Source organism: Hyperolius riggenbachi, chromosome 9 (assembly GCF_040937935.1).
Source record: "Hyperolius riggenbachi isolate aHypRig1 chromosome 9, aHypRig1.pri, whole genome shotgun sequence".
Taxonomy (NCBI): domain Eukaryota; kingdom Metazoa; phylum Chordata; class Amphibia; order Anura; family Hyperoliidae; genus Hyperolius; species Hyperolius riggenbachi.
The window spans coordinates 108,303,751-108,328,420 of record NC_090654.1 but is presented as its reverse complement, the minus strand read 5'-3'; the positions used below and the strand labels follow the sequence as shown (position 1 = coordinate 108,328,420).

At 42.9% G+C, this 24,670-nt stretch overlaps 1 protein-coding gene across 3 annotated transcripts in view; it reads left to right on the top strand.

The window, feature by feature from the left end:
- MAX (MYC associated factor X) overlaps positions 1 to 16,520 on the top strand; it is a 62,785-nt gene extending 46,265 nt beyond the window's left edge. For 2 of the 3 annotated variants that reach the window (XM_068253290.1, XM_068253291.1), the window contains 3 exons: positions 213 to 392; positions 1,910 to 2,033; positions 14,045 to 16,520. In XM_068253290.1, coding sequence (XP_068109391.1) covers positions 213 to 392; positions 1,910 to 2,033; positions 14,045 to 14,232 — 492 coding nt within the window. In that variant the 3' untranslated portion in view covers positions 14,233 to 16,520. The remainder of the gene's footprint in view (positions 1 to 212; positions 393 to 1,909; positions 2,034 to 14,044) is intronic. The other variant, XM_068253292.1, reaches the window with a different exon arrangement.
- The last annotated feature ends 8,150 nt before the right edge of the window (positions 16,521 to 24,670 follow it).

Genomic DNA, 24,670 nt, shown 5'->3' with positions numbered 1-24,670 from the left:
TATATTGTCCACATTTGTATAGCACTAGCACTTTTTCATAGCACGTTACACAGGACATTCAACTTCTGTGCACAAAATCTGCTTACACATCATTTCTTTTACTATCTGTCACATTTACTTTCACAAATAACTCAACTATTGATTCCAGTAAATTTTATAATGCTGTTGCTGTAATAAAATTCACGTTCTTTTGTTTTAAACTTGTTTCCTAGGCGGACAAACGAGCACATCACAATGCACTGGAGCGGAAACGCAGGGACCACATAAAGGACAGTTTCCACAGTCTAAGGGACTCCGTACCGTCACTTCAAGGGGAGAAGGTGAGTTCACCCCCCCATGACCGAAGTTCCTTAGAATTCTCTTCAAAGATTGTATTGCGTTATCCCAATAAGGTAAATGTATTTTTTAAAAACTCGGCAATAACTGTAACTAGATTATAACGTACAATTTTTTTTTTAAAGAAATAATGGTAAATACATTTTATTCAGACAGGTATACTAATCATGTAGGAGGGCCCCCATGTACTCATGCCCCCTTGGTCACTGCCTTTGTTACTATTGATACCGCTGTGGGATCAGTTGTAGGCTCGGTGAATGGAAGTGGATTCAGCTGTAGTTTATTTCCTTTTTTTTTTTCTTATTTTGGCAAGCAGTGGTCATATTCTCCTGTCTGTCTCGCTATCCACCCAATTGTTCTCTCCTTGTGTCCACTCCATCTTCCACTGCTGGCACTCCTGTGATGTCAGTAGCAGAGGTGGATGTGTAGATAAGTGTAGGGAACGGTTGGCTGGACAGGAGGAGAGGGCTTTAGCCTAATGAAGCAATGTAAATGTGTAACGTTATATGTGCTGCGGCCTGCATGGGAGTGACTATAGAAGATGGAAATACTTTGGGGGGTGGACTTGCTATATGTTGTGGGATGGTACTGCAGGGGTAGTGGGGTAGATTTTACAATAAGGGAGAATATGCAGTGAAATGGCTATACTGGGGGTGGTGGCGGTACATGTCAAGAGCAGAAAATGTCAATGCTGGAGGAAATGACTATACTTAAAGGAAACATCCAATCAAAATGTGCTGCCCCATGATATACTTACCGGGGCTTCCTCCAGCCCCTGGCAGCCGACATGTTCCTCGCAGCATCTCTGCTTGCAGCCTCCAGCCCGGGGTCCTTCCTCCCCCCCACCCAATGCAGAGTCCGACCTCCTCTACTGTGCCTGCGTGAGACCGATCCCACGTTGTCCGCAGTATAATGCGCAGTAGTTCTGCGCCTGCGCAGTACGCTGCGGACAACGTGGACTTGGTCGACAGCAGCGCTTGCGCAGGTGCAATAGAGCCGGCTGAAGCCTATCAGAGGCGGTACAGGAGGGATCGCCGTCCTGTGCCGCCCATGGAGCGAAGGGGACATCAGACCCCCCCCAGCAGAACATCCCCCTAGTGGGGAAAAAAAGGGGGGGGGGGGAAGCCTGATTGGCCTACTTCAATCCTGATCTGTGCTGCGGGCTGGAGAGCCCATACAGCACAGATCATTCAAAACAGCCCTGGTCCTTAAGTGGTTAAGCTGGGGAAAAGGGAGAGGATTAAGATCATTGCTATGGTGGTTATTTGGGTTGGTGTGAACATGGTAAGGCACCATGATTTGTAGTTGCGCTCCTGCATACATTATGTTAAGCGGGGGGGGGCAGATTCTCACAATGTAGTCTATCTTAGTTTGAATGATTTTTAAAGCGCCAACATATTCTGTGGTGCTGTACAAAGTAAGAGATTGAATTGATTTTAATAATGTATTCTGTTTATCTTGTTTGCGTGCCTGTTTTGTTGATGCTGCCAAATATAAACAGTTACCTTCATGATCAGAATGAAATGGGTTTTTATTTTTAAATTTTATTCATTTTTATTTTTATTTTTTTTAGGCGTCACGAGCTCAAATCCTGGACAAAGCAACAGAGTATATACAGTATATGAGAAGAAAAAATCACACACACCAGCAAGACATTGATGATTTAAAGAGACAGAATGCTTTATTAGAACAACAAGGTAAGAACCTATACAAATGCATCAGAATAATAATCATTTATTCCTTTATTTTCCCAGGTGGATTTGTAGTAGATCCATCAGTGTAACAGAACAGTAATGCTATGTACTATGTGTCCCTATCTCCCCAGTAACTGACCTCCACTAATTTTGTGTACGCAAAGCGGTCATGTAGAGCTTGGCCAGGTTTCCACTACAGCCTACTGTCTCTCTAGGAGACAGAGGCCGGCACTTGTGCAGCGCGTTTACGCATCGGAATCACTCTAGCCTTCCCATTTACAGCTGTAGAGATTAGATATGTTTTCCGAAATTCTGAAGTAGAGCTTCAGTTTTTTTTTTTTTTTTTTTTTTTTTTTTTTTTTTTTTACGCAGGCAAATTCGAAAGCAGCCTATTGATTTCAGTATGCTGTGATTCCGGATTTGTGTCTGTGAAATCGCACAGAATCACCCCTAGTGGAAACGAGCCCTTAGGCCAGTGATGGCAAACCTATGGCACGCGTGCCTGAGGCGGCACGTGGAGCCATCTCTGTGGGCATGCGTGTCTGGAGGGGGTGGAGCGGGATGAGTATTTCCGTGCACGGAGATGCTTTGCAAGGCTCACACCCCCCCCCCCCCCCCCCCCCCGCTCTGCTCTTTTTAGATCGATCCTCTCTCGGTCACCACTAGCCTGTTGCAGGAGGATTAGCTGTGCACGAAGTTGCTGTGTGCACTGCTAATCTCCGCCCCCTGCAGTTCTTCGGCGGCTTTTTCAGCATAGATGCGACCCAGAGAGGAAAGTTGTGACTCTAGCCCTGGCCAGCAGAATCACTACAGGAGAGGCCACAGTTTGCACATAAAAATGCAAGTCTTCAAAATCTTTTAATCTATTGTCTCTGTGGGGTGAAGGAGGGGGGAATTAACAGTGAAGTGGGGAAGAGGGTGGGTAATCTGTCACCTAATCAGTTGTTAAACTGTCTGCTGGTGGGTAATCTGTCACCCAATCGGTCTTTAACAGTCTGGGGGAGGGGGGTGGGTAATGTGTCTCCCAGTCAGTCAGCACCCTCAGCCAGGACTCGGCATCACCACCAGTCAGGCACAGCCAGGGCTCGGCACCACAGCCAGCCAGGGCTCGGCACCACAGCCAGCCAGGGCTCGGCACCACAGCCAGCCAGGGCTCGGCACCACAGCCAGCCAGGGCTCGGCACCACAGCCAGCCAGGGCTCGGCACCACAGCCAGCCAGGGCTCGGCACCACAGCCAGCCAGGGCTCGGCACCACAGCCAGCCAGGGCTCAGCACCACAGCCAGCCAGGGCTCGGCCCAGCATCTCATAGCATCGCCATCAGCAAGCCCAAAATAATCACCCAAAAGCACCCAGGCCAGCCAGCAATGACAAGACTGAAGCAAGGCAAGAGGCACTCTGCCTATTTATGATATTTAAGTTTCACCGCTGCTAGGTTCATGTTCATTTGGCCCCATCCATGACCATGCCCACTGTACAACAGCATGGCCTCCCTCATTTTTGCGGCGGCGCGCGTAGACTCTCTTACTGCCCTATGGGAGTTGATTGATGCATTTTAAATGCAGGTAATTGCTGCAATTCATTTGTGGGGCAAATTCATGCATTTGAAAGGTGGGGTAATTGCATTGCATTGTATTGAATTTATGGCAGTGTTTGATCCAGTTTAAGCGTGGTGTAATTCTTTATTTCATATGTGAGGTTATTGATGCATTTTTAAATGTGGGGTAATTGCTGCTTTTTATGTGTGGAAGTAATGGCTGCATGTTATATATGAGAGCAACGCATTTCATACATGGGGTTGATTGCCATGTTGGCACTCGTGATAAATAAGTGGATTTTGGGTCGCAGTTTGGGCACTCGGCCTCAGAAAGGTTCGCCATCGCTGCCTTAGGCTTTGTTCACATTATAAATCGCCAGCGCAATTGCAAGCGCTGAGCGATTTGAGGGGTTTTTTTTAAAGCGCTTTTCTAAGCGTTTTTCGCTTAGAAAAGATTTTTTCTAAGCGATTTTGCTCCGTAATGATTTTGACTTCAGGAAGTAAACTTTTTAACCCGGAAATGAATAAATAGAATGTATTTATTCATAAAAGCGCTCAGGAAATCGCTTTTTCAAGCGCTTTGTGATTTCCCTACACCTTTCATCGAGCCAAAGCGCTCAGAAAATGGTACATGTAGAGCGATAATCGAAATGCTTACATGTGAACACTGTCATAGGAAATCATTACGAAAGCGCTTGAAAATCGCCAGTGCTTAAAAAACAAACAGAAAATGCTCATAGTGTGAAGGAGCCCTTAGAGGCCCTCCTTAGCAACTGCCAACAGCTCTGCTGAGGTGATAAGACTGTTCAAGCTTTAGAAGAGGAGACTCTGCAACAGACAAGGGCCTCAATTCACTAAGCTTATCTCCTGTATTTAAAGGGGTTCTTCCGCGAATGAGGAAAAAAATAAAAAGTGGTTTATGCTTAAACTATTAAACATCCTTGTAAAATAGTGTAAAAAGTTTTTTTTAAAAAATGAATGGTTTCATCAATATAACATGTATTGTAAATGGTGATGGATGACGGCTGGGAGGCTAATCCATTTGTTAGGGGTGTGTTTTTTTTTTTTTTTTTTTACTTTCTTTTCACGACCATAACTGCTGCCTACATAGTTTTCAGTGGTATAACCCACTTCTAGCAGGAATCGCCGTTATAACCCTAATAGCTGAGCTGCGCTGAGCTGCTGAATATGTTTACATTGTTGCTAGGCAACCAGACCCCAGGTGCAGAGACTCCTTTTGTGAAAAGAGTCATAAGCAGCTGGGAGAATCAGTCCCATCTACACCACATGATTCTTTGTCAGATTCAATTTAATTTGATTCATTCATTGATATTTGATTCAATCTGACATGTCCCATTCATGATTCGATTCAATTCGATTAACCACCCTGGCGTTCTGATAAGATCGCCAGGGCGGCTGCGGGAGTTTTTTTTTTTTAAATAAAACAAAAAACTATTCCATGCAGCCAACTGAAAGTTGGCTGCATGAAAGCCCACTAGAGGGCGCTCCGGATGCGTTCTTCTGATCGCCTCCGGCGGCCAGAAGTAACACGGAAGGCCGCAATGAGCGGCCTTCCGTGTTTCGCTTTCCTCGTCGCCATGGCGACGAGCGGAGTGACGTCATGGACGTCAGTCGCCTCCGATCCAGCCCTTAGCGCTGGCTGGAACTGTTTGTTCCGGCTACGCTGGGCTCGGGCGGCTGGGGGGACCCTTTTTCGCCGCTGCACGCGGCGGATCGCCGCGCTGCGGTGGCGATCAGGTAGCACACGCGGCTGGCAAAGTGCCGGCTGCGTGTGCTGCTTTTTATTTCATTAAAATCGGCCCAGCAGGGCCTGAGCGGCAGCCTCCGGCGGTGTTGGACGGGCTGAGCTCGTCCAGACCGCTCAGGTGGTTAAAATTGAATCTAATCATGAATCGGACATGTCAGATTGAATCGAATCAAATTGAATCGAATCTGACAAATAATCATATGGTGTAGATGGAACTGATTCTCCCAGCTGCTTATGACTCTTTTCACAAAAGGAGTCTCTGCAGGGGTCTGGTTGCCTAGCAACAATGTAAACACATATTCAGCAGTTAGGGTTATAATGGCTATACCTGCTAGAAGTGGGTTATACCACTGAAAACTATGTAGGCAGCAGTTATGATTGTAAAATAAAGTGAAAAAAAAAACACCCCTAGCAAATGGATTAGCCTCCCAGTTCTTCATAGGGCACTATTTACAATACATTTTATATTGATGAAACCATTCATTTAAAAAAAAAAAAAACTTTTTACACTATTTTAGAAGGATGTTTAATAGTTTATGCATAAACCACTCTTTATTTTTTTCCTCATTCACGGAAGAACCCCTTTAATAACGTTTCTATAGTTATCACCATGGTGACGAGGCATGTAGTATTCAGGAAACATTTTACCTCATACAAACCTAAAGTTAACTCTTCTGTCTTTAAGTTAACTCTTCAATCCTTAAAATAACTCCAGAATTCTAGACAGAGGAGGCAACTTAACTACAGAGGAGGTCATTTAACTACAGTGGTGTGAAAAACTATTTGCCCCCTTCCTGAGTTCTTATTCTTTTGCATGTTTGTCACACTTAAATGTTTCTGCTCATCAAAAACCGTTAACTATTAGTCAAAGATAACATAATTGAACACAAAATGCAGTTTTAAATGATAGTTTTTATTATTTATGAGAAAAAAATCTCCAAATCTACATGGCCCTGTGTGAAAAAGTGATTGCCCCCCTTGTTAAAAAATAACTTAACTGTGGTTTATCACACCAGAGTTCAATTTCTGTAGTCACCCCCAGGCCTGATTACTGCCACATCTGTTTCAATCAAGAAATCATTTAAATAGGAGCTATCTGACGCAGAGAAGTAGACCAACAGCACCTCAAAAGCTAGACATCATGCCAAGATCCAAAGAAATACAGGAACAAATGAGAACAAAAGTACTGTAATTGACATCGATCAGTCTGGTAAAGGTTATAAAGCCATTTCTAAAGCTTTGGGACTCCAGCGAACCACAGTGAGAGCCATTATCCACAAATGGCAAAAACATGGAACAGTGAACCTTCCCAGGAGTGGCCGGCTGACCAAAATTACCCCAAGAGCGCAGAGAAAACTCATCCGAGAGGCCACAAAAGACCCCAGGACATCATCTAAAGAACTGTAGGCCTCACTTGCCTCAATTAAGGTCAGTGTTCACGACTCCACCATAAGAAAGAGACTGGGCAAAAACGGGCTGCATGGCAGATATCCAGGCGCAAACCACTTTTAAAGGGACACTTAAAGGGACACTTAAGTCAAACAAAAAAAATGAGTTTTACTCACCTATGGCTTCCAATAGCCCCCTGCAGCTGTCCGGTGCCCTCGCCGTCTCCCTCCGATCCTCCTGGCCCCGCCGGCAGCCACTTCCTGTTTCGGTGACAGGAGCTGACAGGCTGGGGACGCGAGTGATTCTTCGCGTTCCCAGACACATTGGCACCCTCTATGCTGCTATATGATATATGCTATAGCAGCATAGATGGCGCTATTGTGGCCAGGAACACGAAGAATCACTCGCGTCCCCAGCCTGTCATCTCCTGTCACCGAAACAGGAAGTGGCTGCCGGCGGGGCCCGGAGGATCGGAGGGAGACGGCGAGGGCACCGGACAGCTGCAGGGGGCTATTGGAAGCCCCAGGTGAGTAAAACTCATTTTTTTTTTGACTTAAGTGTCCCTTTAAGCAAAAAGAACATTACGGCTCATCTCAATTTTGCTAAAAAACATCTCAATGATTGCCAAGACTTTTGGGAAAATACCTTGTGGACCGACGAGACAAAAGTTGAACTTTTTGGAAGGTGCGTGTCCCGTTACATTTGGCATAGAAGTAACACAGCATTTCAGCAAAAGAACATCATACCAATAGTAAAATATGGTGGTGGTAGTTTGAGGGTCTGGGGTTGTTTTGCTGCTTCAGGACCTGGAAGGCTTTCTGTGATAGATGGAACCATGAATTCTACTGTCTACCAAAAAATCCTGAAGGAGAATGTCCGGCCATCTTTTCATCAACTCAAGCTGAAGCGATCTTGGGTGCTGCAGCAGGACAATGACCCAAAACACACCAGCAAATCCACCTCTGAATGGCTGAAGAAGAACACAATGAAGACTTTGGAGTGGCCTAGTCAAAGTCCTGACCTAAATCCTATTGATTTCAGCAAGGCTTGGTGTACAGAGGTGCCAGAGTAGAATAAAAATGTTTAAAAACCGTCTAAAAGAGGGGGATGTTCAGGTAGACTTACCTCCCTCAAAAATATAGAACTCAATTGAGTCACAATATATCAATACAAAAAAACGTTTTATTTAACTCCACTTAGTGCAACGCGTTTCGCAGGTGTGGTCCTGCTTCATCAGGCAAACAGGAGTATAACTCAATGGGTCTAGATGCAGAAGTGAGCGCCTCTGTCTGAATCCTATTGAGATGTTGTGGCATGACCTTAAAAAGGCGGTTCATGCTAGAAAACCCTCAAATACAGCTGTATTACAACAGTTCTGCAAAGATGAGTGGGCCAAAATTCCTCCAGAGCGCTGTAAAAGACTCATTGCAAGTTATCCCAAACACTTGATTGCAGTTATTGCTGCTAAGGGTGGCCCAACCAGTTATTAGGTTCAGGGGGCAATTTCTTTTTCACACAGGGCCATGTAGGTTTTGAGGTTTTTTTTCTCACTAAATAATAAAATCCATCATTTAAAACTGCATTTTGTGTTCAATTATGTTATCTTTGACTAATAGTTAACGGTTTTTGATGAGCAGAAATATTTAAGTGTGACAAACATGCAAAAGAATAAGAAATCAGGAAGGGGGCAAATAGTTTTTCACACCACTGTACAGAGGAGGTAACTTAACCACTTGCCGACCGCGCACTCATAACGCGCGTCGGCAAAGTGGCAGCTGCAGGACCAGCGACGCAGTTCTGCGTCGCCGGCTGCAGGCTAATTAATCAGGAAGCAGCCGCTCGCGCGAGCGGCTGCTTCCTGTCAATTCACTGCGGGGGGCTCCGTGAATAGCCTGCGGGCAGCCGATCGCGGCTCGCAGGCTAAATGTAAACACAAGCGGAAATAATCCACTTTGTTTACATTCGTACAACGCTGCTAACAGTAGCAGCGTTGTACCAGATCAGCGATCCCCGGCCAATCAGCGGCCGGGGATCGCTGTCGCATGACAGGCAGGAGCCTGTTAGAGGCTGCACAGGACAGATCCGTTCCTGTGCAGCTTCTGATCTCCGGGGAAGGGAGGTAGGAGAGGGAGGGGGGAATGTCGCCGCGGAGGGGGGCTTTGAGGTGCCCCCCCCCCCCCAAACCTCAGGCAGGCAGGAGCGATCAGACCCCCCCTGCACATCATCCTCATAGGGGGGAAAAAAGGGGGGCGATCTGGTCGCTCTGCCTGCTACCTGATCTGTGCTGGGGGCTGCAGAGCCCACCCAGCACAGATCACAGAATACAGCGCTGGTCCTTAAGGGGGGGGTAAAGCGTGGGTCCTCAAGTGGTTAAGGAATGAAGAGATAAGAGAACTCGCTCACTGTGCGGTGGCAAGTTTACTCTTGCATTATCTCCAGCATGATCTTAGTGAATTGAGGCCTAAGTGTTAAGCGGTCTTCCTAAGATGTAAGTTTAGGAGAATGAGGAAAAACACGAACATCGGGAGCCCAATCTGGTGTTTGTAATGTACACTAGGTTTAGGAGAACAAAGAAAAACACCAGGAGCCCTTCCTAAGATCTGCTGCTTAATTTGAGGTGACCATACATGCATTGTAGCTGAGGTGATCATGTGATAACCACTGTGTATATGGTGTCTGACCATTTCACAGTGACCGCATCTGTGGAGGTTCTCATTTATCGTAATAAAAAGAAGGCAGTTTGAAATGAACATGACTACTACTGCCACCTAAGTCTAGTTTTTCAGTGTGCTTGATTTCTGTTGCCATATGGTTTAGCTGAGTTTGCGGATTCCAGCAGTGGATTTCTGAGTGAAGACTCCAGGCATGCTATCAGGTGACTGGTGTTAAATGGATGCTCATCTGCCTGAGATCTTTTTTTCTGGTTTCACTTGGCTAGAAGTAGTAGTGGGAAGGACAAAGAGAATCATGCATGCACTATCACTAAACGAATATGGGAGTTGCACAAGTCCTTTCCAGGAGCATTTAATGCTCTTGAGGGCCACATAATGTGGTAAGGAGGGCTGCATTTGGCCTGCGGGACTTGTTTGTCACCTGTAACTAAGTTTCAAGTGAAGCTAAATGGATTTCTTAGTTTAACTTCCACAAAATATGGGTGTTATTCACTTTTTTTTTTGTCTGCTTTAACAAAAGATGTGACTACTGAAGAAACAGTTTGGGAGCTTTAACCACTTCCCGACCGCCGTATATATAATTGGCGGCCGGGAAGTGGACTTCGCAAGGACCGCCGTATAGACAAATGGCGGCGGTCCTTTTTACGGGCATGGGCGGCGCGATCGCGTCATTCGTGACACGATCGGCCGCCGGCGCCAGGCTCCGCCCCCCACGCGCTGTAACCCGCCGGCCGTTCGGAAGCGCCGGCGGGTTACTAGCACACGGATCGCTGCATACAAATTGTATAATACACTTTGTAATGTATACAAAGTGTATTATACAGGCTGCCTCCTGCCCTGGTGGTACCAGTGTCCGAGGGACCACCAGGGCAGGCTGCAGCCACCCTAGTCTGCACCCAAGCACACTGATTTCCCCCCTACCCCCTGATCGCCCACAGCACCCCTCAGACCCCCCCTGCCAACCCCCCAGACCCCTGTTTGCACCCAATCACCTATCAATCACTCCCTGTCACTATCTGTCAACGCTATTTTTTTTTTTATGCCCTAAACTGCCCCCTGCTCCCTCCTGATCACCCCCCCCCCCCCCATCCCCTCAGATTCGCTCCAGACCCCCCCCCCCCCCCTCCCTGTGTACTGTATGCATCTGATCACCTGTCAATCACCCATCAATCACCCCCTGTCACTGCCACCCATCAATCAGCCACTAACCTGCCCCTTGCAGGCAATCTGATCACCCACCCACACCAATAGATCGCCCGCAGATCCGACGTCAGATCACCTCCCAAGTGCAGTGTTTACATCTGTTCTCTACCCTAAACACCCACTAATTACCCATCAATCACCCCCTGTCACTGCTACCTATCAGATTAGACCTCTATCTGCCTCTAGGGCACTTAATCACCCGCCCATACCCTCAGAACGCCCTCAGACCCCAGCCCTGATCACCTCGCCAGTGCATTGCTTGCATCTATTCCCCCCTCTAATCACACCTTGAGACACCCATCAATCACCTCCTGTCACCCCCTAGCACACCTACCCATCAGATCAGGCCCTAATTTGCCCCGTGTGGGCTCCTGAGGGTGGGCCAAACTCTCAGATCTCCCTCAGACCCCCTTCCGATACACCTCCCCAGTGCATTGATTGCATCTATTTTCCCCTCTAACCACCCCCTGAGACACCCATCAATCACCTCCAGTCACCCCCCCCCCCCCCCTAGCACTCCTGTCCGTCAGATCAGGCCCAATACAACCTGTCATCTAAAAGGCCACCCTGCTTATGACCGGTTCCACAAAATTCGCCCCCTCATAGACCACCTGTCATCAAAATTTACAGATGCTTAAACCCCTGAACAGTCATTTTGAGACATTTGGTTTCCAGACTACTCACGGTTTTGGGCCCGTAAAATGCCACGGCGGTATAGGAACCCCACAAGTGACACCATTTTAGAAAGAAGACACCCCAAGGTATTCTGTTAGGTGTATGACGAGTGCATAGAAGATTTTTTTTTTGTCAAAAGTTAGCGGAAATTGATTTTTATTGTTTTTTTTTTTTTTCACAGTGTCATTTTTCACTAACTTGTGACAAAAAATAAAATCTTCTATGAACTCACCATACACCTAACGGAATACCTTGGGGTGTCTTCTTTCTAAAATGGGGTCACTTGTGGGGTTCCTATACTGCCCTGGCATTTTAGGGGCCCTAAACCGTGAGGAGTAGTATAGAAAACAAATGCCTCAAAATGACCTGTGAATAGGACGTTGGGCCCCTTAGCGCACCTAGGCTGCAAAAAAGTGTCACACGTGGTACCGCCATACTCAGGAAAAGTAGTATAATGTGTTTTGAGGTGTATTTTTACACATACCCATGCTGGGTGGGAGAAATCTCTCTGTAAATGGACAATTGTGTGTAAAAAAAAATCAAACAATTGTCATTTACAGAGATATTTCTCCCACCCAGCATCGGTATGTGTAAAAATACACCCCAAAACACATTATACTACTTCTCCTGAGTATGGCGGTACCACGTGTGGCACTTTTTTTTACACCCTAAGTACGCTAAGGGGCCCAAAGTCCAATGAGTACCTTTAGGATTTCACAGGTCATTTTGCGACATTTGGTTTCAAGACTACTACTCACGGTTTAGGGCCCCTAAAATGCCAGGGCAGTATAGGAACCCCACAAATGACCCCATTCTAGAAAGAAGACACCCAAAGGTATTCCGTTAGGAGTATGGTGAGTTCATAGAAGATTTTATTTTTTGTCACAAGTTAGCGGAAAATGACACTTTGTGAAAAAAAAAAACAATTAAAATCAATTTCCGCTAACTTGTGACTTAAAAATAAAAACTTCTATGAACTCGCCATACTCCTAACGGAATACCTTGGGGTGTCTTCTTTCTACAATGGGGTCATTAGTGAGGTTCCTATACTGCCCTGGCATTTTAGGGGCCCTAAACCGTGAGGAGTAGTCTTGAAACCGAATGTCGCAAAATGACCTGTGAAATCCTAAAGGTACTCATTGGACTTTGGGCCCCTTAGCGCAGTTAGGGTGCAAAAAAGTGCCACACATGTGGTATTGCCGTACTCAGGAAAAGTAGTATAATGTGTTTTGGGGTGTATTTATAAACATACCCATGCTGGGTGGGAGAAATCTCTCTCTGTAAATGGACAATTGTGTGTAAAAAAAAAATCAAACAATTGTCATTTACGGAGATATTTCTCCCACCCAGCATGGGTATGTGTAAAAATACACCCCAAAACACATTATACTACTTCTCCTGAGTACGGCAATACCACATGTGTGGCACTTTTTTGCAGCCTAACTGCGCTAAGGGGCCCAAAGTCCAATGAGCACCTTTAGGCTTTACAGGGGTGCTTACAATTTAGCACCCCCCAAAATGTCAGGACAGTGAACACACCCCACAAATGACCTCATTTTGGAAAGTAGACACTTCAAGGTATTCAGAAAGGGGCATGGTGAGTCCGTGGCAGATTTCATTTTTTTTTGTCGCAAGTTAGAAGAAATGGAAACTTTTTTTTTTTTTGGTCACAAAGTGTCATTTTCCGCTTACTTGTGACAAAAAATAATATCTTCTATGAACTCACTATGCCTCTCAGTGAATACTTTGGCGATGTCTTCTTTCCAAAATGGGGTCATTTGGGGGGTATTTATACTATCCTGGAATTCTAGCCCCTCATGAAACATGTCAGGTGGTCAGAAAAGTCAGAGATGCTGGAAAATGGGAAAATTCACTTTTTGAACCATAGTTTGTAAACGCTATAACTTTTACCCAAACCAATAAATATAGGCTGAATGGGTTTTTTTTTTTATCAAAAACATGTTTGTCCACATTTTTCGCGCTGCATGTATACAGAAATTATACTTTATTTGAAAAATGTCACAGACAGAAAGTTAAAAAAAATCATTTTTTTGACAAAATTCATGTCTTTTTTGATGAATATACTCAAAAGTAAAAATCGCAGCAGCAATCAAATAGCACCAAAAGAAAGCTTTATTAGTGACAAGAAAAGGAGCCAAAATTCATTTAGGTGGTAGGTTGTATGAGCGAGCAATAAACCGTGAAAGCTGCAGTGGTCTGAATGGAAAAAAAGTGCCTGGTCCTTAAGGGGGGGTAAAGCCCACTCTCCTCAAGTGGTTAAATGCTTTTTAGATATTCTTTGAGAAAGCAAATCATTTTTTGGTCGTGGCTTAAAATTTTAAGAATTAACAGGTATGGTGCTGTTATCAGGAATCTGGCAGGACTGATCACTCACATGAAGGTTATTGTTCCTGTGGGAGGTAAAAATTAGGTTTCTACAGTGGTTTGCTGCTTACACATCCTCCTGCCCTCTAACAGCGCAGCTTAGTGAATCAAACCCATAGTGAGCTTCCCATTATGTAGGATATACACTATGTAGTGTTCATAAATTGGGGGTGAACATATATCAGGCCCCAGGTAGTCAGTGCTTCTTTTTATATGCTTTGTACCCTCATTCTCTGATTGTTGTCAGTGGAACCTCTCAACCACAGGTAACAGCCATGTTTAAAAGGATGAACATATTATTTGTACTGGTGTTCTCTGTTAAGTAACACATGTCTAATGTGTAGTTTTCTCTTTCTTTGTTTTTTTTTTGTTTTTGTTTTATGCAGTTCGCGCATTGGAGAAGGCAAAATCAAATTCACGGATTCAGTCCAACTATTCTTCATCTGAAAACAATCTTTACACCAACCCCAATGGCAGCGCCATATCTGCCTTTGATGGAGGATCAGACTCTAGCTCAGAGTCAGAACCTGAAGAACCTCAGAGCAGAAAAAAACTACGGATGGACGCAAGTTAAGCAAGATAAAGCAATACAGCCAGCAGCCTATACAAAGCTTAACTTCTGTAGCCCCACCTAGCTCAAAATTAGGCCCTGTTCAGCTCTTTTTTTTTTTTTTCCCCCTCCAAAGACTTTATTATTTTTTTATCTTTAGCTGATTGAACTCTGTTTGGTTTCTGTTTCTCTGTTTTTGTTTTTGTTTTTCCTTCCCCCAAACTGTATTTAAATGTCAAGATTACATCTCCTTGTTTGCCACGTAAAATATTCCGTGTAAGGGAAGCCTTGAAGGTGCTCTAAAGTGCAGCCCTCTTCTTGATTAGCAGTAACCTGAAACCTGTACACTTCTACTTATTTGATGTCTATATTTTGCTAGAAAGTGTTCCCTTATTTAAATCTACACCAAACATGTGAGAGTAAATGTAATGAAATATAATGTAAGGATGTGTGTATGAAATATATATTTTTTATCATATATATTTTGCACGCAGCACCCATTTTGTTTTTAGTGTGCCACAGAAAAAACTTCCTTTTAAACAACAAAACAAAAAAACACTAGTTTATTGTCCCCTAGTTTATTGCATGCAAAGGATCCCACTTATGCTGATCCTTTGCATGCAGTACTTTGGACCACTTTCCCAGAAGCAAGTCACGTGATGTAATTTTGCTGATAAAGTCTTTCATCCAGGTGTGTAACTCAAAAAGTATCACAGCCAAGAGTCTTGAGTCTCATTGAATCAGCTACTGAATTCAGTGCAGCCAATGAATTTGTCTGATTCCGGGTCAGTTAATCAGTAGCATCAAATGCAGATTACGACAGCCAGGCAAGTAGGAATTTTTCAAAAGGGTAACAATGGCAGACTTCATATTTTTCTCCTAGCGCAGATTCGCTTCACATGACAATTTTTGACGCAGCATTCAGTGTTTAGACCAATGGCAAGTTCTTTAATAGGGTTGCAAATATGATATCTTTGTCACGAAAAGCAGTCGTGCCTTAAATATAAAAAGCAGGGTTTTTTTTCTCTCCAGTTAAAGGAACGTTTTAACATGATAATGGAAGTTACCACTAAACTGTTTAGTATGTAATATGTTTAAACACTATGAAAACTAGAACCTTTTTCAAAATCCATATGGATGCTTAAAAAATGCTTGATCGGTATTTCCTAAGGGCAAGTCTTGTGATTGATCGGTGATTTGTTGGTGCACTGTCTAACAGTGGGGGTGGTCTCAAATGGCCAATGAGATGCAAATAAATACGAGTTAATGCAGGATTATGTGAATTTTGTACGCAAATTTATGCAGCTTGAAAAAGGGATCAATCAAGTCCCACCAAGGTTTAACTTGATTGGTCCATTTTCAAGCTACATGTATTTGCATATTGAATTTGCCTAATCCTGCATCAAATTGGAAATATTTGCTTCTCATTGACCATCCCTTAGTCTCAAACATCCAACAAAGAGTCACCAGCATCTGGAGCCCCCTACGTTTCTAGCTAGCTTCTCTGACACTTTGTTGTTAAAATGCAAGCAGAGGGAAACCTGCGTAGTCTTAGAATTGTGGACATGTGCAGTGTGAGTTTTTTTCCCTTGAAACTACACTTGCCGTTTTCTGCACCAGCGTGCAAAGGGCAGATCTAGTTAAATGGCCGTGATTGTCCACGTGTTTGCACTATCAAAGCCTGGTTTGGTCCATTTAGCATCAATGTCACTTTTTGACGTGCCAAGTTAAGCTGGTCCTGACATAAGGATGTTGGGACATAAATTGACAATATTACATACTGAAAATTGTGTTTTTATTTTTTTTTATTTTTTTTAACTAATTCTTCAGACCTTTACACTCTACATGCCAACTGTCAACTGTAAAGTTTGCTATCCCTTTACCCCATTTAAGTTGTGGTATGTTATACCGTACTATGGTTTCATTAGAAATGTCTACTGGCTGCTGGGCTTATGATGCTCAGGATGGTGTATCAGCTGAGAGAGTTCAGCAATAGCTGCAATCCCCAAGATTCTCCTTGTCGATCCTAATGCTTGGCATTAATATTCAGGAGGAACATTGTGACTTTACCAGTTTACAAGCTGAGAATCAACTGTGTGGCATTTTCTTTGTTTATGTTTCTGTATGTATTTGCCAAAATTAATTTTGACCTTTTTGTAGGTGAAATTGGTGACCAATAATCAAATGAAACAAAATTGAATAAGCCTATGTTTTAGTGATATTTTATTTTGTGATGTATGTGTGGTTTAGGACAACTCCATTAGAGGAAGGTAAAGGAACATTTGAATAAAAGGCCATGTGCAGTGCATAGACACATTCTAACATTTTGTAAGGCGATGGATACCCAGTACTTGAAGGGCTTTTAAATACTCTTGTGAGCATGACTATGCAAAAAGGTATTCGAACAGGTCCTTTAGTGAAACTGGAACATGAAATTGTCGAACAATTCTGTTCCCCTTACCAATCAGCTAGTGCCCCCATTATTTGTTTTATGTACCTCTTAGAATTAGATAGCTGATAGGCAAGGAATACAAATTGTTCTATAGTCAGAAATGTATGCATAAAGTCAGTATAATGACCTCCTTTTTTTCTTTGGATCTGACCTTTACACACATGTCCACAATGAGCTTCCGAGTTTTTGTTTTTGATGCGGGCTACCTTTGAGTTTGAGGACTATCGTAGGTGAGGGTTTAGGTAGATTGGGAGGAGGCGGGTAGGAAAACTACTTAAATATTTTTGGAATTGGGCTTTAAAGCAAACCTCAAGTGAACATAAACTGATGACTTAAGTAATTGTGTGTGTAGACCTAATCCTAAATAGAACTTGAGTCCCATTCTGTTTAAGAGCTGAAAATCTAAGTTTAAAGTCTGAGCCATGTTTAAGATCACACTTACATTCCTGCTGTGTTTTCAGCTCTCACACCAAAAAATGACGACCCACTGAACTTATAATCTCCATCTTACTATTATTAAAAGAGCCCCTGTACAGATAAAGCACTAGTTTATTAACTCTCGCAATGAAAAAAGTAAAATGTAAACACAGGCAAGTTCTATGTAGGATTGGTACTATAGGTTCATGTTTATCTCACCACGCTACACCATGTCACTTGTGGGATCATTTAAAGATCATTTATATTTTGAACGTTACCCACTCCATATTGCAAGTTACCTTGTTATAGGATATTTTTACAGAATTTAAATAACATTCAATTTCAAAAAGTAGGTTGTATCTTATTTTTTAATGAAAGTGAATTTACACTTTAAAATGTTTCTGTTCCTATGAAATACTGATGTTTTGTTAGTTCTATAAACTAGTTATGAAAGAACTTTGTTCAAATATCTACTTTGTATAGCAGATGGCCAATGAGCCTTTTGAATGTCCTGAATTTAATAGCCACAAAACCAAGAAACTAGGACTTTTTTCCCTTCTTGCTTCCCTCAGGTTAACTGTGCTAAGTGGCTGCCATTAGGACCAATGAATCAGAATGAACTAACAACGTATAATCTAGCAAACTTCTGTTAAAGACAAAACCGCAGCCTTCACTAGAGAAGTAAAAATGTTGCATCTATTTTTGCACCGTCATTTTTTAAAATGTGTTTATGTACTTATTCATAAGTCTGGTTAACCTCTCTAAAGGTATTCCCTACCCAGGCACGGGCTGAAAAAAAGATGCTACGAGTTGTAATCCCGAGCTTGGGTCGGGGCAACCTCCGGGCAGGTTACTGTGTTGAATGTAGCAGAGCAGCACTTTATACTTACTTTCCTGGGATTACGTCAGTCTCATTCACGTCCTCCGGGGCTCTCGATCCCTCAGGTGAGATCGCTGTCTGTCACAGGACTACAGACGGCAATCTCACCATAGTGGTAGAGCTCTACCCAGAGGATAGGAGGGAGAACTGCAGAGCTAGACCCCGGGGAGGTGAGTAATGTGCAAAGGCTGCCTGAACTGATGAGGGGAGGTCTCTGGCGTTCTAACTAGTTCTGAGTTTATGGACTAAAAACAAGGAAAAAAAATAAATTGCACTGCTTTTAGATCCTAAAATACAGAATTACTCAGAACGCCAAGGAAGTTAAAATGTTCTAAAATGAGGGGGCAACTAATGTACTACTATACCTGAATGGCTGATTTTAACTCTGTTTTAAAAGACTGACACGTGACTCACACTGATTACATAAAGAAATGTCTCAGGATGTACTTAAGTGCTAATTAGATCTGCACAAGCATAAGCAATGCAGATGCATAATTTGCAAGAGAGAAATGAAAGGAGCACATTCTAAGCAGATTCTTTACCGCAGCTAGTTTTCGTTTAGTGAAGGCAAATTATATTCGCTTATACTAAGATGATGATGTCAGTATTATCAAAATTTGGGTTAAAATCGGTAATTCAACTACATTGCAATACTAAATTACAGCTTCATTCTTAAGACCTTTTTATTACATTTAAAGAGAACCTGAGGTGGGTTTTAAAAATCCTGTTAGGACACAGAGGCACATTCTGCATACAATGCCCAGCCTCTGTGTCTTTACAGTGTTCCCCAGTCCCCCCGTGCTCTGCCGTCCCCCATAAAAAAACAGCCAGGCTAGCGACACACAGATTGTCGCTAGTCGACTGTTTACTTAAGGCTGTCTGTCACCGCCGCTCCCCCACCTTCTCTATAGCGCGGCTCCCCGCCTGTATCCCTTACTTTCCCGCCCCTGAAAGCTTCCTCCAATTGGCTTACAGAGGCAGGTAAGGAAGGGACACAGGCGGGGAGCCGCGCTATAGAGGAAGCGGCGGTGACAGACAGCCTTAAGTAAATAGCCGACTAGCGACAATCTGTGTGTTTTTTTTTATTTAATGGGCGACAGCAGAGCACGGGGGGGGGGGGCAGAATGGGGGCCCATTATAAGGACACAGAGGCTGGGCATTGTATAGAGAATGTGCCTCTGTGTCCTAATGGGATATTTCAAACCCACCTCGGGTTCTCTTTAAATTGATCCTGTAGGGAGAGGGATATGGTGGCTGCCATATTTATTTTCTTTTAGAGGACGATTAGGAAGCCTCTGGACTATCCAAAGGCATGCACATATAAAATTGCCTCTGGCAGACTTTAGCGCACGGTAAAGCCAAAAGAAAGCTCATCCTGTTCCCACTGAAACTCTGGCCTGCATTAAATACCATTTCCCCTCCTTGTTGTAGCAACTTGGGCACACATAATTTGGGCTACATCTATTGCTAGTGGCCAAATTACCTTCCCCCCCCCCCCCCCCTAATTTGAGCTCCAGTGATCGCGGGCACCCAAATTAGTCATGGAGCGCCACTGTAGCCGTAATTCTAATTATGGCTTATTGCGGTGGCCAAATGGTTGTTGCAGCGCTGTGCCAAAATTAGCTAAATGGTGATTTGAAAAGCTGTTGCTAATAAATGCTATGGGAGATTTTTACATCCCTCAAATGGGATCACACCCATAGCATTACATTACCAAGAGCTTTTCAAATCGCAAGTGCTTACAAATAGGCTTAGAAAAATGCTGCTGGTGGGTTCCAGGCCTTAAAGTCTGACCATATTTGCCACAGTATTGCTTCAGGTCTGTTAAGTGAGAAAGATCCAAAAGGACAGCCAGAATAATATAATGAGCATTATATAAAATAAATATAGCACTCTCCATATCCCTCTTACTACAGGCTTACTATAATTAGTAAGTAAGTTTATAGAAGTGCACACACACTTAAAAAAAATGTCATCGGTTATTGTAGAAAAAAAGACACAGCCACTTGTGAGATATTTGAATTGAATTAAGATACTTAAAAATAATCATATTAACCTAAAATAAATAAACCCAATTAATTCAATGTTTTACTCACAGGATGAGGAGTAAAGAAACACTTTTTCAAAAATGTAATCGTACCAAGAATTTCCCATTCTTTCAAAAATCTCTTGCTCATGATTAGATTAACCTAAAGAGCAGGAAATCCTTGGCTTATTCTTGCGTATTTGAAGTGAACACTGTTTCACTTTGCTGAACTGCACTTTTTTTTGCCCATCTTCTCAAGTAAATCGCTAGTGAGGTATTGCAGAGCTGAAAACAATTGACACTGGTTTTGTTTCCTAAAATAGTTAAAATCTCATGTTACTGAGAGCTGGGAAATGTATACATACCTTAGAGCCTGCATGACTTGACCACCAAAAGGTGTGCTCACCGATCTGGAAATGGCAACACCATGTGGTAACAATTTGTATTTTACTTTTGTTTGTCTTTCATGTGATATTACATTAAACATTATCATATAATAAGTTGTGTCTTTTTATATGCAATTTTTGTACCTCCCTCCAGTTCATGCAGCAGAAACTGGTACATTATGCATTGAGATTTGGGTACCACTGAGTTTAGTGCCTAATAATTTGGATATGTTGGTGGGAAAGTTTTTGGAGTTAGAAAAATATTATTTGATTTGACAGAAAGATGAGCATTTTTAGGAAATGTAAAGGACCGCTGTAAAAACATTTTTAACATTTTATTAATAGGCATGTTATTTTGTCCCAGACTAAAATAACTATAAAATGTTTTCCTATGTTACTATCGCTTACAGAAGGTTGTAAAAATCAGACTGGTTTTGGACTAATCCACCTCCTTTTTTTTTTTTTTTTTTTTTTTTTTTCTTTCTTTTTTTTTTCTTTCAGGGTTTTTTTTTTTTTTTTTTTTTTTTTCCGTAGTCAAAGGCTAAACGGCTCAGTCCAATTGCGATAATCACATGCAAACGATTGTATAGGTCCTTTCCAGGAAGGAAGTGTAAAGAATAAAGGAAATACTGATAACCCCCATGAGGAAAAGGACTACCTATTTGTCAGATTTTTACTACCTACTGAAAGATGGGGGGGAGTGGGGGAGAGCGCGCTCCGATGGTGCATTAAACTAGGTATGCAGATTACACACATTTTTAAATATTGCACTTACAATTAGTTTGTCTGTGCTGCGCTATGCTCCAGAGTTGTCCCAGCAGGTCGCCTCAGCCTAATCCAGCCTGGCGGTGTAGATGGATCGTACGAGAGAGCGTCCGTTTGGAGGGAGGCGCAGCCTCTGCCGTCTGACTTCACTACCGGTTTCGGCATTTGACCACGCTTTCCTCTGGTCACCTGAGGAAGGTGTGGTCAAACGCCGAAACGGGTAGTGACATCAGACGGCAGAGGCTGCGCCTCCCTCCAAACGGACGCTCTCTCGTACGATCCATCTACACCACCAGCCCTGGCCAGGCTGGATTAGGCTGAGGCGACCTGCTGGGACAACTCTGGAGCATAGCGCAGCACAGACAAACTAATTGTAAGTGCAATATTTAAAAGTGTGTGTAATCTGCAGACCTAGTTTAATGCACCATTGGAGCACTCTCTCTCTTCCCCCCCACCCCCCATCGTTTTGTTTTTCATAGTTGCTGGCACCACCCAGCGCAAGAGAGATGCACCGACATCAAAGTGCATTATTAAAGGGCGAGTGCTGTATTGTTGAGCGCAAGTTCTGTTTGTTTTTGTTTTTTACTACCTACTGTAATGGACAGCAACATGGGAAATATTAATTTATAGTGCACTTCACTCTGGGACAAACCTATGAGAGAGAGTGACATACACACACACTTGCATCCTTTTAAAAAAAAAACTGAGTGCATGTAATTCACGCTTTCACCTTTTTTACCCTTCGTCATTAACTAATGCGCTGTAAATTCTTAGAATGCTTTGATCTCTCTCTATTAGCAGAAAATTGTAGAAACTGACAGCAGACATCCTCTGTTATTGTCTTACACTGCCTCCTTAGTGACAAGTGGCCATAAATACACATTACAGCAATACTAATTAGAAGCAAGGAAAATGTAATTTGCCTCAAAATAGATTGGCTGCTAAAAGGTTAAACGTGTGTTATGTAAACATGGGCAAACATTTAGTTGGGCATCAGGGAAAGGGTTAAGGTTAGGGCTACCAGGGTCTATAGGGTACCAGTAATGGGGTTTATGCTAGTCATGACAGCAGAGGGAGAGGTAAAAGAATGATGGAAAAATAGAACCGTTGGGTGAAATAATCTAGAATCTCTGGTAGCTGGCACCACACTTAACAGCCACCCAGTTTCCCAGCAATGAATTCACACTTCCATCTCTACAGTCTTCCAGAAATGGTGCTGATTTTCTGAGCTTTGTTGCCACCAGTTGCTTCCTCTACAGCTTTGAAGGAGATTGTGTGACAGATGCCTTGCAAAATACCGTTTGCCATTCCTCCAAGCTATTCCTGTGCCAATTAATTGACAGAATTATAAAAGTTGGTTTCTGGGATTTGTAATTTGAGTTAACAATTGTACATCATTCTTATTCAAACAGGACACTGATGATTTTGTTGCAAACTATCATATTTCTACGACCCATAGCATATATCAGAAGTCCTTTTAAGACTTTGTAGATTGTATAATATCCAAAACCATTAAATGCACTGTTGATCCGATTTAAACTTATCATAATCTCACATGTAATTGAATTGGTCTTCTAGGTGTGCATGCAAGAGAATTACTAATTACATTTTCTTGGGCAGATTTATTATACTGTAGCTTCCTAGCTTTGATCTGTTCCAGTGAAAAATTGGTGAGCAGTGAGTGGAGTAGAAAGTAGTTGTAGACCAACGACTTGAAAGCATGTGGCCTAATCCTGACTTGTAGCATATTGTTTGTGTTAAGTAAAAACCTGATTGTTTTATTTCTAGTAAAGTTTTTCCGAGAAATATTTTGAAGCTGCCATTGCTGACCCCCTTAAGTAGAAAAATGTTAATTTACTGGCTGTCATATGGATTCTCTGACTACCTGAATGCAGCCTAAGCATGATGCGTAGTTTTAATGTCGTTCGATCCTGTGCATGTGTGTCCCCCCAGCACAAAACTCAGCTGTCTAAACACAGCTGAGCTCCGTACCTCTGACCCTCTGATCACTTTGAGCATATCACAGTGATCAGGAAGTCAAAAAATGTAAAGTTAAAAATAAAAAAATAATAATAAGGCTCTGGTCCTTAAGGTATGCAGGTGAGGGATGTTAAACTCCAGTGGCCATGTTTGGCTTCATTAGTTCAAGTAACACCTGCAACGAAGGATCACTGTTCCAGCCAAGCAACTGGCAGTTCTGATGAGGAAATTAAGATAGCAGCCCCCAAATTTTTCTGAATACAGGTACTCTTTCTCTTTTCCAGGTTTTTTCCTCGCTGCCATTATGGAACACAAACAGGGCCTCATTCACCTTTTAAGGGCCATCTGCTTATAGGGGTTACACCAATCCAGGAATAACTTTTCTAACTATCCCTGCCCTATTCCCTCAACTAATCTAATGTTACACCTCCACACATTACAAAACTTCCCCTATACACATATTTTGGGGGTCTTATTCAAGGGCTTGTCTCAAATCAGTGCCATGCTCTGACTCTGTCCCCTCACAACCCCTGCATTCTTTCCTAAGAACCCCCACATTCCTCCCCATCTCTTGCTAAAAGCACCTGTATTTGGGGAAGGTCTGCATGTGGTCTTGTAGTAGCCACTTTAATTATCCTAGTTTTAATGTTGAAAATATATATTGTATATTGGTATATAAACCTGCTCTCCATGTGGTGTTTAGCCTGACCTATGATGTCATGCAGCCAGCTCCCCCAGAGCACTCTGGGAGATCATGTGCTCACTTCAAAGTAGGGAGAAAAAAACATTCCACAATGATTCACCTTGCCAGCAATAAAGATGCCAGCGTTTCTGTCAATTTTAAGAATGTAAATTGGGGTGAAGTAAGATTTTAGAATGAGCCAACACCTATTAATGGATTTTGTAAAAAAAAAAATAAGCAATTTTATAAAGTTATATACAGCACAGTCCCTCCTTTAAAGGGAACCTGAAGTGAGAGATATATTGAAGCTGCCATATGTATTTACTTTTAAGCAATACCAGTTGCCTGGCTAGCCTGCGGATCCTCTGCCTCTAATACTTTTAACAATACACCCTGAACGAGAATACAGCAGAATAAGGTGTTTTTGACAAACCTGTCAAATCAAAGATTAGCTCCATGCTTGTTTCTGGTGCAAATCAAGACACTACTGCAGCCAAATAGACCAGCAGGGATAACCGATATTGTTTAAAAGCGAATACATATGGCAGCTTTCATATACTTCACGCTTTAGGTTCCCTTTAAGTGGTAGGCCGGGCTAATCCCCTCCCCAAACCTCCTTTCCTGACTCATTTTTTTTGTATGCCTACTGGTCTTGCTATGGTCCATTTTCAGAAGAACCGGCCAGAAGATATAGCTGCATCCTCTGTGCTTATTTTTTGGGGGTGGGCAGACCTAATGCGATGTTTAGGAACACAAAAAAAACATTCCAGACCATCCACTTACATTGAGGTATTTATTAAGAAGGATTAAATGTCTTGTAATCCTATAATAACCTTGCTTGTATAGCCCAGGCCTTTGTGACCCGGAATGGATT